The 17,117-nt window shown below is 48.1% G+C and overlaps 2 protein-coding genes across 6 annotated transcripts in view; one reads left to right on the top strand and one right to left on the bottom strand.

Annotated features, from left to right (window-relative positions):
• The window catches only part of IQGAP3 (IQ motif containing GTPase activating protein 3), a 39,293-nt gene extending 34,341 nt beyond the window's left edge, over positions 1-4,952 (bottom strand). For all 5 annotated transcript variants that reach the window (XM_065902176.1, XM_065902208.1, XM_065902196.1 and 2 more), the window contains exons 1-2: positions 4,866-4,952; positions 2,564-2,651 (exon numbers count right to left, since the gene is read on the bottom strand). In XM_065902176.1, coding sequence (XP_065758248.1) covers positions 2,564-2,651; positions 4,866-4,902 — 125 coding nt within the window. In that variant the 5' untranslated portion in view covers positions 4,903-4,952. The remainder of the gene's footprint in view (positions 1-2,563; positions 2,652-4,865) is intronic.
• Positions 4,953-9,597: 4,645 nt separating this feature from the next.
• Positions 9,598-16,205, top strand: TTC24 (tetratricopeptide repeat domain 24). The gene is made up of 9 exons (XM_065945653.1): positions 9,598-10,303; positions 10,498-10,701; positions 11,327-11,455; positions 11,588-11,700; positions 12,040-12,138; positions 14,934-15,031; positions 15,179-15,320; positions 15,877-15,973; positions 16,141-16,205. The coding sequence occupies exons 1-9, from the start codon at positions 9,598-9,600 to the stop codon at positions 16,203-16,205; spliced, it is 1,653 nt and encodes a 550-aa protein (XP_065801725.1).
• The last annotated feature ends 912 nt before the right edge of the window (positions 16,206-17,117 follow it).

The following is a 17,117-nucleotide window of genomic DNA, read 5'->3' as shown; positions in this document are numbered from 1 at the left end:
TCCTGAGTGTTGATCTTTCAAGGATTAATGGATAACTGAGGTGGATATTATAATGGCATTGTGGTTATGCAGGCAAATGTCCACATACAGAGATATATATTAAAGTATATAGGGGAATAAAAGGATGTGATGTTGTCTTTGTTCACAGATGGCATACTCGTCTTTGCAGAAAATCTGAAAGATGACACCAAAAAACTCCTGGAGATAATAAGTGATTATAGCAAGGTTGTAGGAGACCAGGTTAATATATAAAATTCCATTGCTTTCCTAAATACCAGCAATAAGCAAGTGGAATTCAAAAATAAAAACACAATACGATTTATATTAGCACCCCCCTCCAAATGAAATTAGGTATAAATGTACATGAGGAAATCTACAAAACTGATGATGAAATCAAATAACTAAATAAATGGAGAAATATTCCATATTCATGGATAGGAAGATGCAATATTGTCAAGATATTAGTTCCTCCCAACTTGAGGTATAAGTCAGTTCAATCCTAATCAAAATCCCAGCAAATTATTTTGTGGTTGTCCATACAACGATTCTAAAGTTCACAAGGAGGTGCGCCCAGCTAGCTCAGTTGGTAGAGCATGAGACTCTTAAAGTTTACAAGGAGAGACAAAATATCCAAACTCACCAACATGATATTGAAGGAGAACAAATTGGAATACTGACACTACCTGACTTAGCCAGTAATCAGACAGTATGGTCCTGGTGACTGAACAGACACACAGATCAGTGGAACCAAAGAGAACCCACGTAAATATAGCCGACTGATCTTTGACAAAGGAGCGAAGGTAACACAACGGAGCAAAGGCATTCTTTTCCACAAATGGTGCTGGAATAACTAGATATCCACATGCAGAAAGTGAATCTAGACACAGACCTTACACCCTTCACAAAAATCAACTCAAAATGGAGCATCAACTTCAAAGTAAAATGCAAAACTCCTAGAAGTCAACACAGTAGGAAACCTAGATGACCTTGGGTATGCAATGACTTTTTAGATATAACACCAAAGGCACAATCCTTGAAAGAAATAATTAATAACCTAGATTTCACTAAAATTAAAACCTTCTACTCTACAAAGGCAATGTCAAGAAAATAATATGACAGTCACAGATTGGGATAAAATATTTGCAAAAGAATACATTTACAAAAGACACATCTGAGGAAATTTCCTGGTGGTCCAGTGATTAAGACTCGGTCCTTTCACTCCCAGGGCCCAGGTTCGATCACTGGTCAGGAAATTAAGATCCCATAGCCAAAACTAAATTAATTAAATTAAATAATTATTTTTAAAAAAGACATACCTGATAAAAGATTGTTACCCAAGATATACAAAAACTCTTAAAACTCAACAGTAAGAAAACAAACAACCTAACTGAAAAATGGGATAAAGATCTTAGCAGACACCTCACCAAGAAAGATGTATAGGTTTGGCTCTCCCTTGAGCCAGCCTGCTGTTCTAACAGCATCTCCCACTCTAATAAACTTTATTCTCCTCTCATAAGAAAAAAGAAAAGAAAGATGCACAAAGAAGATAAACATATGGCAAATAAGAATCTGAAGAGATGCTTCACGTCATATGTCATCATGGAAATGCAAATTAAAACAATGATGAGATACGAATATACACCTATTAGAATGGTCAAAGTCTGGAACACTGACAATATCGTGCTGCTGAGGCGATGGAACAACAGGAACTCTCATTCATTGATGGGAAGCCATTCGGTGGTTAATGTACTCTTACCATGTGATCCAGACATTGTGCTGTTTGGTATTTAACCAAAGGAGTTGAAAACTTACATCTGCAAAACATACTGCCAAAACTTGGAAGCAACCAAGATGACCTTCAATAGGTGAATGGATTAATAAACTGTGGTACACCTAGATAATGGAATATTATTCAGCACTAGTAATGAATGAGCTATGAGACCATGAAAAGACATGGAGGAAACTTAGATGTATATTACTAAGTAAAAAGAAGTCGATCTGAAAAGGCTACATATTGCATTATTCCAGGTAAGAAAAATTCTGGAAAAGGCAAAACTATGGAGACAGGAAAAAGATGAATCAGTGCCAGGAATTGGGGGTGGGGTGGGAGAGAGGGGGTGAGTATGTGAAACAGACTTTAAGGGCAGTGAAACTATGATACTATAATTATGGAAGGATACATGTCATTATATATTTGTTGAAACTCAGAACACCTATAATTCAAAGAGTGAACTCTAAGGCAAACTATGGACTTTGAGAGATTATGTGTCAAAGTAGGTTTGTCAGTTGTAACAAATGTACTACTCTTGTGGAGGATGTTGATGGTGGGAAGGCTAAGTATGTTACTAGGAAGGGGATATATGAAAAATCTCTGCATCTTTATTTTAATTTTGCTGTGAACCTAAATAGGCTCTATAAAGTCTTTAAAAAATAAAAGATGCTATTTCAACTCTCCCTTTCCCACAGAATGGACTCTTGTCTTTTTCCATTTGCTTTGGGGGCAGATGCCCGGGGTGAGCAAGATGGGAAAAGGAGGCGAGAAAGAGGCAGCCCCTCTGCTCACCGCTTGGCTTCCTCCAACCGGCACAGGTATTGATAGGCGATGTTCTGCCGCCTCTGCTCATCCATTTCCTCCGCTGTGAGGCGTTCATCTGAGCAGTCAAAGAAAGGAGCATTAGACAGAGGGCCGGGGCCAGGTTCTTCTTAGTAGATTTTCTAAGGCAACTCTGCTCAGAGACTGGAGGCAGCTCCCACATGCCGGTCCCCCTATTCCCAGGACACCGGCTCCAATCGGCTCCCATTTAGTGAAGATATCCCAGTCAGCACCCTGACAGAGGGAGGATCCTTCCCTTTCCAGCCATCTTTCTCTCTAGCCATCTTCCAGACCTCCTCCTTCCCCCAACTTCATAGCCCTTCCCTTCAGTAACTCCCTTCAGGAATGTCCAGATCCCTCCTTGGCTGAGAACTTAGCTCCTCATTTTATCCCTAATCAGGCTCTGAGTTCTCCAAGAACTGGACTTCTGTCATCCTCCTCATGTACTCTCCCAGAGACTAGGTTAACAGAACCAACTAAGATGCATCATTCAGCAACCATTCATTCATTCAATACCTCCTGTCTGTCGCACTAGACTAGTGGACCCCTACTCTCAAGAAGTTGTTTAGTTGCTCAGTCCTGTCTGACTCTTTTTGACCCCACGGACTGTAGCCCGCCAGCTCCTCTGTTCATGGGATTTTCCAGGCAAGAACACTGGAGTGGGTAGCCATTCCCTTCTCCAGGGGATCCCTGGGATCCCACCCAGGGATTGAACGCAGGTCTCCTGCTGTGCAAATGGATTCTTTACCATCTTAGCCACCAGGGAAATACAAGCAGAAAGGAAGGAAAGGCAACTCAACAGAGAGTACCATGTGAAAAAAAAGCCACTCAATTTGGGATTAAATGGAATGACAGAGAATTTTAAAAGATCACAAAGGTGTATTTACTCTCCCTTTTGGTATAGGTCACCTGAGGAAGAAAATAATCTCCAAGCTAACTAAAATGCAGACAATAATTTGACTCCCAAACTCAAGAACAGGAAATCCCTTAAATGAGGCAGCATTCATATTCTGCCTTAGCCACAGCCTCCTTTTATCCTTCCCCCAACTCTTCTCTCCCATCCATCAGGTTCCTTAGGGAAAACAATACAAGATCAGACAAAATGAGAGAAAGCTACATATACACACCAAGAAAATAAAGTCAGAGAACTTGAAAAGAGATTTTAGCAAATCTGTCTTTGACTCAGCACTTTATGTCATTCCGACTCTTTATCTCTTTTCTTTCTATTGCTTATCCTGTGATATGACTTGGGGGAGGGGCAGGGCTTCTTTGAATTGGTAGTTAAGCAAGTTAAAACACACACACCCGCCTCCTTGTTCAGATTTGAAAGCACTGGCCAACAGCAGGAAATCCACCAGTTCCTCTGAGAGGGTGTACAATGAACAAGTGTTGGTTGCTAAGCATGGAAAATAAACCAGTAAGTGAATGACACCACTTCAGAGTTATGAACTGAGGACTGTGAGAGGTGGGCGGGACTTTGTACATACACAGAGTCTTCAAAAAAAAAAAAAAAATCAGTTTTCCTGTTCTTTTCAGGCAGGTCTGAAACTAGCTGTCCTTCAACTGATCAGTAGACATGGACTTTGCTTTTTGAATCCAAATGGAGAAGAAGGGAAAGGAGTAGAAGATTTTGCTTTCACTCAGGTCAGATGAAAACCTTTCTGCACTTCCATTTTTCTGACCCCACTCTAAAGCAGTGTTTTTGAAAATGTGATACATGGACTACCCGCATCACAGTTAGGTGGGGTTAATGGAAGAAGCCCAGTGGTGCCTGTTACAAATGCAGATTATGGACAGATTATTGAGACCTACTGTTGCTGACGCTCTGGGATAGAACAGACACCATAAAGTTTAAGAGGCACTGTCGCAAAGAAGCACCAAAAAATCAAGGAAGTCCCCCATGTCTTGTTAGGCGTCCCGTCCCCTGGCAGGGCTTGGCAAGTATGAACTGCTGAATTTTTAAGGAGCCAACCAGACCACCTACATTCTCCCAGCCCCGGAGTCCCAGAATTTGGGAATAAGGGAGAAAACTCTTTGTAAGCTTTGAAACGCGACACAGAAGTCAGAGCACTTCGCAGCTCACAGCTTTACTCCTGCCCGCCAGAGTCCGAACTGGGTGCTCCCTCTCCACTGAACACAGTCCGGCTGCCCCTTGTCCAGCGGGTACACCCAGTGGTACACCCCAGCCCCAGCCCCAACCTCTCCCAGGGCCGCCGTGTCCCCGACCAGTGGCACCACAACCGGATCCTACTCGGCCCCTTCTAGCACTCACAGATCGCCCGGCCCGGGCCCGCTCCTCTCCGCTCCATGTTCCTCCTCCTAGCAGGTTTGAATCTCCCGCCGCCCAGCCACCGCCCCTCACCGTTGCCACAGGCGGACAGGATACTTCCGGTCTATGCCGCAGGGGCCTCTGGGATTTGTAGTACCAGGTTTCGGAGGTGTGACACCAGGTAAGAAGAAGGATACCGCTCAAGGCTGGGAGGACCCTTCCCGTTCTTGCGGTACTTTGGGTCGCTCTTTCTCCAGGGCTTCTTCGCTGCTAAATCGTCTTCTTTCAAGTAGCCTCTGCTCCTGCCCTGCTATTTTCATTTCCCCTAATATTCCCATTAACCCCACTCCCGTTCCTATAGTGTTCTTTGGTCTCGCTAACTTGAGGGCCTATTTTGTGCCATGCGCTGAACAAGGTGGTGCTGATGCAGAGATACGTGCGTGCTAAGTCGCTTTAGTCGTCCATAGGGTCCAACTCTTTGCGACCCTATGGACTGTATGTAGTCCGCCAGGCTCCTCTGTCCATGGGATTCTCCAAGCAAAAATACTAGAGTGATTGTCATGCCCTCCTCCGGGGAATCTTCCCGACCCAGGGATCTAACCTGCATCTTTTATGTCTCCTGCATTGTCAGACAGGTTCTTTACCACTAGCACCACCAGGGAAGCCCAATGTAGAGATAAACAAACACAGTTAATGCCCTAAAGAAACTTGCTTTGAGTGATAAACATATAATCAAGTAACTCAGAGGTCAGTGATACACAGAGGGAGCAGATAATTGCTATTGTTAAGAGCAGTGAAATAATAATGCTTTGTGAAATAAGTCAAACAGAAAAAGGCAAATACTATATGATATCACTTATATGTGGAATATAAAAAAAATAATACAATGAATGTATATACAAAACAGAAACAGACTGACAGGCATGGAAAACAGACTGTTGGTTACCAAAGAGGAGAGGGACAAATTAAGTGTATGAGAGAAACAGATATAAATACTATACATAAAACAGAAAAGCAACAAGGATTTACTGTATAGCACAGGAAGTTATACCCAATATCTTATAATAGCCTATAATAGGATACATCCCCTGGAGGAGGGCATGGCAACCCACTCCAGTATTCTTGTCTGGAGAATCCCCATGGATAGTGGAGCCTGGCAGGCTACAGTCCAAGGGTTCTCAAAGAGTCGGACATGACTGAACTGCTAAGCACAGCACATGGTAGGTTATAATCTGCAAAAATACTGAATCACTATGCTGAAACTAACATAGAATTATAAATCAATGATACTTCAATTAAAAAAATTCAGAGGACTGGGTGAAGTAAGTGTTTGGGGAAGAGTATGTAAAGTAAGAGAGGAGCAAAGAGCAGAGTGTTGGGGAACACTGGTATTTTAGAGGTGGACAGGGACTTCCCTGGTGGCCCAGTGGCTAAGACTCCATGCTCTCAAAGTAGGGGCCCGGGTGTTCCATCCCTGGCCAAGGAACTAGATCCCACATGCTGCAACTAAAGAGTCTGCATGTTGCAACTAAAGGTCCCACATGCCACAACAAAGATCGAAGATCCTGCATGCCACAACTGAGACCTGGTGCAGCCAAATAAATTAAAATTAAAAAAGAAGAAGAAGAAGAAGGGGACAGAAGGCAAGCAACGGAGATGGAGAAGGAGTTGTTAGCACAGGAGAAAGAGCCAGGACACAGTGGCTCATGGAGCCATGTAAGCAGAGACTTGTAAGGATATGTCAGATACAGCAGGGAATCAAACAAGAAAAATGACCCAGAAATGATCACTAGATTATTAAGAGGTCATTGGAAACTTGGTGAGATTAATTTCAGTCCCTGCCCCCTTCTCAAATAATTTTTTTCCCTTAAGAGAGGCTGCTCAGTGAGCAACAGATTGAGCAGCATATTTGACTCTGGTTATGTTGTGGTAGCATCCTGAAGGCCCAGCCCATGGGCAGAAGCGGCAGGCAGCCAGGAGAGCCCGCCTCGGGCATGGGCACTATCTGTGGCACACAGCACTGGCCTTGCACACAGCAGGCACTCAACCAAGTCTGCCTGGCAAATGCAGGTGAGCCCAACTACTTCCTTATAATTGTATTTCTGGCCATGGCCTCTCTACTTAAAAGAGGCCTTTCTCCTAGATAAATGAGGACATTTGCTTTCTGATGCAGGCCACCCTTGGTGAGTTAGGGCAGTAGGTGCCTGTTTTCCTGGGTCCTGCTGTTCTCTCATTAAGCAGAACCTGGAGGTTGCAGATCAGTGGAGCTGGGAAAAGGAGTCCGGGGGCAGAGAGGCTCTTCTGATCTCCAGGCCTTTCCTGACCATCAACTTTTCACCCTCTTCCCAAATGTAAAACTACCACACAGAAGCACAGTATATGAGTGTGTTCGTGTGTGTGTGAAAGGGTTCACTGCTGGGACAACCCACACCTCATTAAAACTTGCAATCACGGTTATCATGGTTAGTGGAAGGGCCCTTAGGCTAGTTAGCCCAGAATCAGAAAACCTGGGCTCTAATCTCAGCCTCATGACTGCTTTGTGACCTCAGGCAAGTCACACCTGCTCTTCAGAGGTCCCTTCCTCTGTGAAATGAGGGAATGTGATAGATGATCTTTGAAGCTATAACTAGCAACAAGCCCTTGCTGCTTTGATTCTTGCTTGAAGTGAAGGACTTGAAGCATGTGTCTGCAAGAGTGGGGAGAGATGGGGCAGGAAGGGCAAAGAAATCCAGGTATCTGTGCCCAAGCACCAGCAGAGTTCAGCACTAAGACAGGATATTTGAGCTGTCAATCAAAGAATTCCCTAGGCGTTGAGGGCGGTACCTGGTTGTCTGGTAACCCCAGGGGCTCTGAGCTAAGAGCTGAGAGAGGTAACCCTAGCCAGAGGGACCATTCCAGAAAGTCAGCTACAGAGAAGATCAAAGAAGGTAAGGCGCCTGTGCCTGGGGCCCCAAGGTCTGGTGGGGGTAGCCAGGAATGCCCAGGAAGGAGGGCCTCAAAGAGACAGAATTTCTGGGTGCTGTTAGGAGCAGGGATAGTTTCTTTAAAAAGAGACTGTTATCACCTTTGTTTGCTTCTCCTAAAAAAAAAAAAAAAAGCAGCAGGGAAGAAGAAGAAGAACATGGGAGGGACTGAGAACTCAGCTCTTGGGCCTTTTCCACTCCTTTTCCTGTCTCTTGGGAGAAGAATTCAGGAAAAAGGCTTTGCCTTTCTAGGGGAGAGATACCAGCAAGAAACACATGCTGATGAGAGAAATGTATTTGGTTTAACAGTGCCCTGGAGACAACAGCAGGATGTTAGGCGACCAAAACTAGCAAGCAGACAGAAAATCAAGGAGGCAGGGGAGAAAGAGGTTCCCCTTGAGATAGGGAGCAGGCAGTGAACGGAGACACAGAAGCCTTGCTCCTGAAAGCTGGCCCCTTGCCAATTACATGGCCTCCTCAGTTTTGCGCCCCCAGTGCCTTGCACGGCTCCTGGCACACAGCAGGAGCTCACTGAGTTTTTGTTGAACCGACCTGAACTCTACGTCGAGATTAGACAGCAGGAGTATGTAGATTGAGTGGATGTCTTTGGATGCACAGAGTGAAGGAGATGGTGGAGCAGAGGCCCTGTATGTGCTTTGTTCGTTCATCCATTCATTTATTCATTCAGTATACCTTTTTTATTGTCGCAAAAATCTATATGTAACATGAAATTCACCATTTTAAACCTTTTCTAAGCATACAGTTCAGCAGCATTAAGTATACTCACATTGTTGTGCAGCCTTCACCACCATCCATGTCCACAACTTTTTCATCTCATTCGGTAAACATATGTTGAGAATCTCCTGTTTTAGAACATTCGAGCTGCTCCAAATCTAGTGGGGGAAATGGTTAAGAAAGTCAACAACCCTAACCCGGTGTGAAAAATGCCATAAAAGACCTAAGTACAGATAAGCACTATGGGAGTGCAGAAGGACCCAGCTGGTTGAGGGGAGGGGCTTTCTGAAGGAAGCTGTTGCTTGAACTTGTTGCAAGAAAGAGAGTGGTTCAAGAGAGGATGGCCACACCCCATGTCCAGTTCCCTGGGGTGGATGCCAAGTATGTGTTCTTGGCACCAGGCAGGAAAGAATTCAATGTTGAGCCATAGTAAAAAGAAAGAAGGTTTAGTCAGGGAAGAAACACACTCCATAGACAGAGTGTGTGGGGTTGTCAATTTTTACATAGGCTCTTGGTGGGTATCCTCAGTATTGAGGTCATTACATAGGCTAATGATTGGGAGGAGTATTCCAGTTGTTTTGGAAAAGGGGTGGGGATTTCAAGGAATTGGGCCACCACCCACTTTTTGACCTTTTGTGGTCATCCTTAGAACCATCATGGCACCTGTGGTGTGTTACACTGAGAGTATACTGAGGCTCAAGGTCAAGTGGAAGTTGAGTCCGCCATCTTGGACCCAGTTGGTTCTAATCAGTTTATGTTGTGTCCTCAGGCTAAGTCATTTTTTTTAGAGTGTACCCTGCCCCCTCCTTGTCTTAAAATGAGTCTTGGAGGACAAACAGTTAGTCAGGACATCAGAATGAGAGCTGATGTGGTGTCCAATGGGATAGGTGAAGCAGAGTGAGATGGCAGAGAGAAATCCTTGCAACCCTGAGGGTCACACCAGGGCAGAAGTAGAGCTGAATTGCTGTAGCGGGACAGTGGTCCTTTGGAGGACCGAGGATAACACACTGACCCCTCTGCTCCCTGTTGTCAGCACTATGTCTTCCCTCGATACTGAGGATGCCCCCCAAGAACCCTCGCTCTCATCCTCAAGCTCCAAGAAGAAAAAGAAGAAAAGAAAGCGGTCTCAGCAAGAAGCCACCATCCCAGCCCTCACCAGGGCTGGCCACAGGGCCCTACTGGCTGGCCGGAACCATGAGGCCTTGACCAGCTTCCAGAGGGCCTTCCTCCTGGCTTCCAGGTCACCACAAACCAGAGACACCCCTGTTCTCCGGGCCTGTGCCTTCAACCTGGGGGCTGCCTACGTGGAGACTGGGGACCCAGCCAGAGGCCTTGAGCTGCTCCTACGTGCTCAGCCTCAAGAGACGGCCCTGGGCGGGTGTCATGGCGACCAGTGTTTCAATGTGGCTTTGGCCTACCATGCCCTGGGTGACCTGCCTCAAGCTTTGGCCTGGTACCACAAGGCCCTGTGCCACTACCAGCCACTAGGTGATCAAGGACAAGCCCAGGCAAAAATGGGAGCCTGCTACCAGGCTCTGGGACAGCCTGGGCTAGCAGCCCACTGCCTGCAAGAAGCGAGCCGGGCCTATGCCCAAGCAGGGCAGCCCCAGGCTTCAGCCCTGGCATTGGGGGCTGCAGCAGGGTGTATGCTGAAGAGCGGGCAGCATGGGGTGAGTGAAGTCATGCAGGTGCTGGAGGAAAGTTGGAGGCTTGCTGAGAGAAGCACTGAGCGGGGACTGCTGGGTGAGGCCTTGGGGCTGAGAAGGTGCAGGATCTGGGGGGGGTTTCAGACCGGGTGAGACTCTGAGAAATGGGGTGGAAGCAGAGGCATTTCTGAGGGCTGGGAGGGGCTGGGGGAGCCCTGGGAGAGTGGGACAGAGGCTGCACCAGCACAGCTTCAGCAGCATCTGACCAGTGACATTGGCCATGCCCTCTAGGGCAGCTCTATAACGACCTAGGCCTGGGCTATTCCCAGCTCCAGCTGTTCCCGCTAGCAGTAGAGGCCTTCCTGCAAGCCCTGCCCCTGTGCCGGGAGCCAGGAGAGGAGGCCACGGTGCTAAGGAACCTTGGGATGGCCCACAATGCCCTCGGCAACTATCAGGAAGCCCGGGAGTTCCACCAGAAGGCTGCCAACCTGCACGGTGGGTACCAGGGACTGGGGAGTGAGGCTGAGACCAAGGGGCTAGGAGTGGGGTTCCAGCTGAAGCACCAGGGCTGGAACTCTAGAGCTAATTATGGTTATACTTTAGAACTAATTAGACTGGGAAGTCCAGAACCAGGGAAGAGAAAGTGGGGGTGGGGTGCAGGAGATGGGACAGCCAGGCAGGACAGAGGGTTATGGGCCCAGAGGCTGAGGCCTGGGGTTGGGAAGGCAGCAATGGGCAGAGAGAAGAACCTGGCTGGAAGGGGAGGCCTGAAGTGGAGCCCAGGGCTTCTTCTAAATGATTGTGTGACTTTTCAGCACATTATTTTCACTTTCTGAGCTTCAGGTTGCATGTATATAAAAGTGGAGCTATTAATACCTGCCTTGCCTGCCTCCCTGGGTTTTTATGTGGCTCAAAGTAGCCTGGGGAGGCATTCAGGCCAAAACTCAGGCTGGGTTTCAAGAGTTCAAGCCTTCATGGTGCCTCTGGAGGTGTGCCAGGGTTGTGCAGCAGGACTCCTGGCAACCCTCCCTTCCTCGTTGGGGGGCAGGGTTCTGATGCCCCAGCAGGCCAAGTCCTCTCTTAGGATGCGGTGGGCTCTGTCCCCGGGCTCTGTCCCCAGGCTCTGTGGGGCAGCGGAGGGAGCAGGGCTGGAGCTTTGGCAGCCTGGCATTTGCAATGAGCCAGCTGGGAGACCACAAGGCCGCCAGAGACAACTACCTACATGCTCTGCAGGCTGCCCGGGACGCTGGTGAGGGGGAGGGGTTTGCAGGTGGCTTGGGGTGGGGCAAAGCCTGCGGATCCTTGGGGCCGGTGGGGAGGACCTCTGGAGGGGAGGCGGGGTTGGGAGCCAGGGGAGGACCTCTCAGAATGTCTTCCTCAGGGGACGTGAAGGGGCAATGGCAGGCCTGTGAGGGTCTGGGGGCCGCTGCAGCCAGACTGGGACAGCATGACCAGGCTCTGAAGTACTATAAAGAAGCGCTGGCCTGGTGTCCGGTGAGACCCTCCATCCCAGAATCTAACCATTTCCCAATAGCCCTCCAGTTGCTCTCCTGACATGCTTTCTCCAGCTGATATTCCTGTCTCTCCCCACCATCTACTCACTCATCAAATGTGCATTGGGCACATGGGGTGCTGGGTCCTGGGACACTATTGTGAGGAAGAATCCACCTCTGTCCATGGTTCTGGGTAGGCAGTGGCAGGATGCAGGCAAAGGCACAGGAATGGACTAGAAAAGAGAGGAGACAAAGGCCCCTCCTGTCCTCCTTTTCTATTTCTTCCCCGGTCCCGAAACCCAGGCTTTCCCCACTACCCCATTATCCACTCTCTTCCCAGAAGGAGTCAGATTCTGTGCGAGAGCGGCTGGTGGCCAAGCTGACAGATGCCATAAGGAGCCACTTGGCCCGGGGTGGGCTGCTTCCGACTCACACCCTGGTGAGATGACACCTGAGACAAGCAGTAGGGGGTGGGGAGAGGTTACCCAGAGAAAGGGGTGGTGATGCGTGGAGCTGATGTCAAGGATGCTGCACTTGACTGCTTGTCTGTGTTCATCTGCCCCAGGCCCTGCATGGGGGACACATACCACTTTCCAGAGGCCGGCCACCTGGGGGTGGGGCGGTGGGTGGGGGATTGTGGCACGTCCCCAACACCAGGGCTGTGCCAGGGCTTTGGCTGATTGGTAACTAGCCCAGTGGGTGAAGGCCAAAGGCTGCCATTGAAGATGGGGCTTCCCAGGTGGCTCAGTGATAAGGAATCCGCCTACCAATGTAGGAACCCCATGAGACACAGGTTCCATCCCTGGGTTTGGAAGAGCCCTTGGAGGAGAAAATAGCAACCCACTCAGTATTCTTGCCAGGATAATCCCATGGACAGAAGGAGCCTAGTGGGCTACAGTCCATCAAATCCCAAAGAGTCAGACATGACTGAGCACACTTGTACACACACCATCAAAGATAACTGAGCCAAACCTGCAGGACGTGGTTTTGTCTTTGGCTGCAGTTCCCAAAAGAGCCACAGGATGGGAGCAGTGCACCAAGGATGTTCTCTCTCTCCTTTCATTCTCTAGGGGACAGTTCTCTGTGGGTCTTTATCTGCGCCCCTCCTTCTCTGAACTCCTCCTCCCTCCCTCTCTACCTCTCACCGTCTCTCAACAGGTCAGTGTCTCTTCAACTGCCTCTTCCCTCACACTTTGAGATTTCTCAGGCAACCTACTTACCCCAGGAATTGAAATTATGCTTGAATATTTGTTATATTTATTTGCTAGGTTTTATGTCTCTACCACACGATTGCACTCATCTCACATGCCAACAAAGTAATGCTCAAAATTCTCCAAGCCAGGTTTCAAAAGTACGTGAACCATGAACTTCCAAATGTTCAAGCTGAATTTAGAAAAGGCAGAGGAACCAGAAATCAAATTGCCAACATCCACTGGATCATCAAAAAAGCAAGAGAGTTCCAGAAAAACATCTACTTTTGCTTTATTGATTACACCAAAGCCTTTGACTGTGTCAATCACAATAAACTGTAGAAAATTCTTCAAGAGATGGGAATACCAGACCATCTTACCTGCCTCCTGAGAAATCTGTATGCAGGTCAAGAAGCAACAGTTAGAATAGGACATGGAAAAACAGACTGGTTCCAAATTGGGAAGGGATTACGTCAAGGCTGTATAGTCACCCTGCTTGTTTAACTTCTATGCAGACTACATCATGGGAAATGCCGGGCTAGATGAAGCACAAGCTGGAATCAAGATTGCCAGGATAAATATCAATAACCTCAGATACACAGATGACACCACCCTTATGGCAGAAAGTGAAGAAGAACTAAAGAGCCTCTTGATGAAAGTGAAAGAGGAGAGTGAGAAATCTAGCTTAAAACTCAACATTAGGTGGCAGGCGGGAAAAAAAAACACAAAACTCAACATTCAAAAAACTAAGATCATCTGGTCCCATCATTCCATGGCAAATTGATGGAGAAACAATGGAAACAGCGAGAGACTTTATTTTCTTGGGCTCCAAAATCACTGCAGTTGGTGACTGCAGCCATGAAATTAAAAGATACTTGCTCCTTGGAAGAAAAGTTATGACCAACCTAGACAGCATATTAAAAAACAGAGACGTTACTTTGCTGACAAAGGTCTGTCTAGCCAAAGCTATGGTTTTTCCAGTAGTTATGTATGGATGTGAGAGTTGGACTATAAAGAAAGCTGAGTGCCGAAGAATTGATGCTTTTGAACTGTGGTGTTGGAAAAGAAAGATTCTTCAGAGTCCCTTGGACTGCAAGGAGATCAAACCAGTCAATCTTAAAGGAAATTAGTCCTGAATAGTCACTGGAAGGATTGATGCTGAAGCTGAAGCTCCAATACTTTGGCCACCTGATGCGAAGAACTGACTCACTGGAAAAGACCCTGATGCTGGGAAAGACTGAAGACAGGAGTAGAAGGGAATGACAGAGGACGAGATGGTTGGATGGCATCATGGACTTGATGGACATGAGTTTGAGTAAGCTCCGGGAGTTGGTGATGGACAGGGAAGCCTGATGTGCTACAGTCCATGGTATCTCAAAGAGTCAGACACAACTGAGTGACTGAGCTGAACAGATGTCCTCTCTTGGGAAGATCCCCTGGAGAAGGGAATGGCTACCCACCCACTCCAGTATTCTTGCCTGGAGAATTTCATGGACAAAGGAACCTAGCGGGCTACAGTCCATGGATTGCAAAGAGTTGGACATGACTGAATGATTAACACTTCACTTTTTCTCTCTATGTCCTCTCTTATTTGAAAAAGTAGGACATCATATTTACAGTTTGCAAAATTATCTTGGTATAAGCAGATGACTGGATTAAGGGTCAGAAGACCTAGATTCTATCTTAAGTTGGTCACCAACTCTCTGTAACTTTGTCCCTGGAGGCCCCAGGAAGGATGAGGTGGTCATCAAGCTCTGGCCAGATAGTCCATGAGCTTGAAGGATGAGGTGGTCATCAAGCTCTGGCCAGATAGTCCATGAGCTTGAGTTCTAACTTGAGAGTTACTACTGGGGACCTTAACAGAACAAAGGGCCTTGCCCTGTAGTTTCATCCTTAGACACAGGCACAGCCCAGCTGTCTCTAGCACTTCTCTGTCTCTCTGGGCTCATTGTGTGTGGAAGGAACATACATTCACACAACCACAACCACAGCTGGGATGGCCATTTTTCTCAAACTGATCCCATTTACCCCTCTTCATTCCTAGACCTCAGCTCCAGGGAGATCCCCGGCTCCAGGTGGCGCCTGCCTGGTGGAAGGGACCCCAGCCAGGGTAGACAGGGGCACACCAGGAGTGCAGCATAGGTAAGCAGGGCGGAGGCAGAGCTTCAGGGACAGATGTGGCCTCGGGGGTGTGTTGGGAGGTGTCACAGCCTGGCACAGTGGGTGGGCCGTGGGGAGGAAGGGACCTGGCCAGAGTACCACTCTGCCCCCTGTTTCCTGCCTCTACAGATCTTCCGGTGGGTGGGAAGATGAGTTAGAGGAAGGCCACGAGGAGAAGGAGGAAGAGTCAGTGAATGTTCCCACGACATCTCGGGCACCGAGGCTGAAGGGTGAGTCTAAGGAAGCTGCTTCTAGCATCGCCTTCCCCCAAGTGGGAGTGCTCTTACTTCCTTACCCCACCCTCCCACTTGTCATATTTCCAAGGCCAGGACCAGCCCTCCCCGCTTTCTGCTCTCTCAAGGCCCTGGACCATTTTACCTAAACCCTTTCCTGAATATGCCTCTTCCCCCCTGCTCCTGAGGTTTTCCTAACATCTACAACTTTGTATCTTGGAGCACCAAGGTATCCACACCTACTACATGCCAGGCACTGGACGCTTTTCTTACCTTAGCTTACTAGTCTCTTCCCCCAAAGGCTTTGCACTCTGAGGACAGAGTTCCCTGCTTCTTGGTGACTTGAATTCACTGATGTCTTGTTTTCAGTGTGTTTTCCTCCAGGCGCCAGTAACACTGGCGAATCATTCCCATCTAGTCAGCCCAAGTTTGCCAAGCACCTGCCCTGTACAGGTGGACCGTCTGCGTACAGTGACCAAAACATCCCCTGATACCCACCCTCCCGGTTCTTCTCCCAAAGATGTCTCTTTCCCCCCATGATGGTTCTTGGGGCAGCGAGGCCTGTGATGAATGTGTTTGTTTCTCTCCATCCAGGCCCAAGACTCAAGGCCAATCTCTCATTTGGAGGCCAAGGCCCCCTCAGAATGGAGAACCCTGGCCTTCTGGTACCCAGAGGGCCCCGTGGCAATAGGTGGGTACCTGGGAAGAGGGATGAAGCCTGGAGAATGGATAAAAGAAGTAGGAGGGATGTGACTTTGGATGACTTTAATGGAACATGATCACTGTTAAAGTTGGGGGAAGAGGTGGTCTGTTGCTTGGGGACATGGTGCTTTGAGCCTCTCTGACTTTGCCCTTTAGCAATCTGCACAACCTTCACCCAGCTCTGGAGGTCCGGAGTGTCCCCCGCCTCCTGCATGGCCTGAGTGCAGGCCTCGGCGAAAGGGCGAGTCCTGCTGAATGGGGGAACACACGGCTTCAGCGTATTCCCCCCTGCCCTGGAGCCCACCAGCAGAGGTAGGGCCAGAGAGGGTTACAGAAGCTGGAGCCAGAGCAAGCTGCCTTCTCTTCTCTCCCTAGTCACTCCCACTGCCCCCTCTCTGCCTCCTTCAGGTCATTCAGACAGCCCAGGAACCCTCCCGGCAGGAACCCTCAGAGGAGATGCATGGAGTCTGGCTTCTGCATCATCATGTGACCATCCTCTGTTGGTCACAGCATGGCCTCTGCAGTACCGACCCAACATACACACTTCGGGGACTTCTGGGACTGAACCCCTTCCCCGTCGTTTCCGGTGAGCACTGCATGGGCATGGAGTACAGTGTCTGCAAGTGGGCCCCCGAGCAGGCTGGACAAGGGCTTGGCAGTCTCAGCACCAAGGTGTTCTGGGTGCTTCTCATCGGGATTTTTGGACTCAATAGGGAAAAGAAAAAAGGAAAACGGATGGTAAATTTCTCCCCTTTCTTTCTGGCATCAGACTTCACAATCTGGCCTTGCCAGTTCTTAAAAGCATGACATCTTGTTTAAGACACTTTAGGGTCACTGACTCCATTTTCTCATATGGGAAATGGGGATCTCATGCTACAGAAGATCCACCTTAACTGAGCTATTGATGCACTCCTCTTCCTCCACACACACAAAAAGCAGATGCTGGATGCAGGGCCCCTCCGTCCTAGAGCAGCAATACTGCTGCTAGCTGCTGCAACAACAGTATTTTGTAACATTGCCCACTTAGCATATGCCACACCCTGTTACAAGTGCTTCACAAGTGCCTTCTCCTTTAATCCTCACAGGGGATGAATCCCCTTTCACAGATGAGGAAAAGAAGGCACAAAGGTTAA

This window comes from Muntiacus reevesi, chromosome 1, assembly GCF_963930625.1.
Source record: "Muntiacus reevesi chromosome 1, mMunRee1.1, whole genome shotgun sequence".
Classification (NCBI taxonomy): Eukaryota; Metazoa; Chordata; class Mammalia; order Artiodactyla; family Cervidae; genus Muntiacus; species Muntiacus reevesi.
This window is presented reverse-complemented; position numbering and strand designations above follow the sequence as displayed.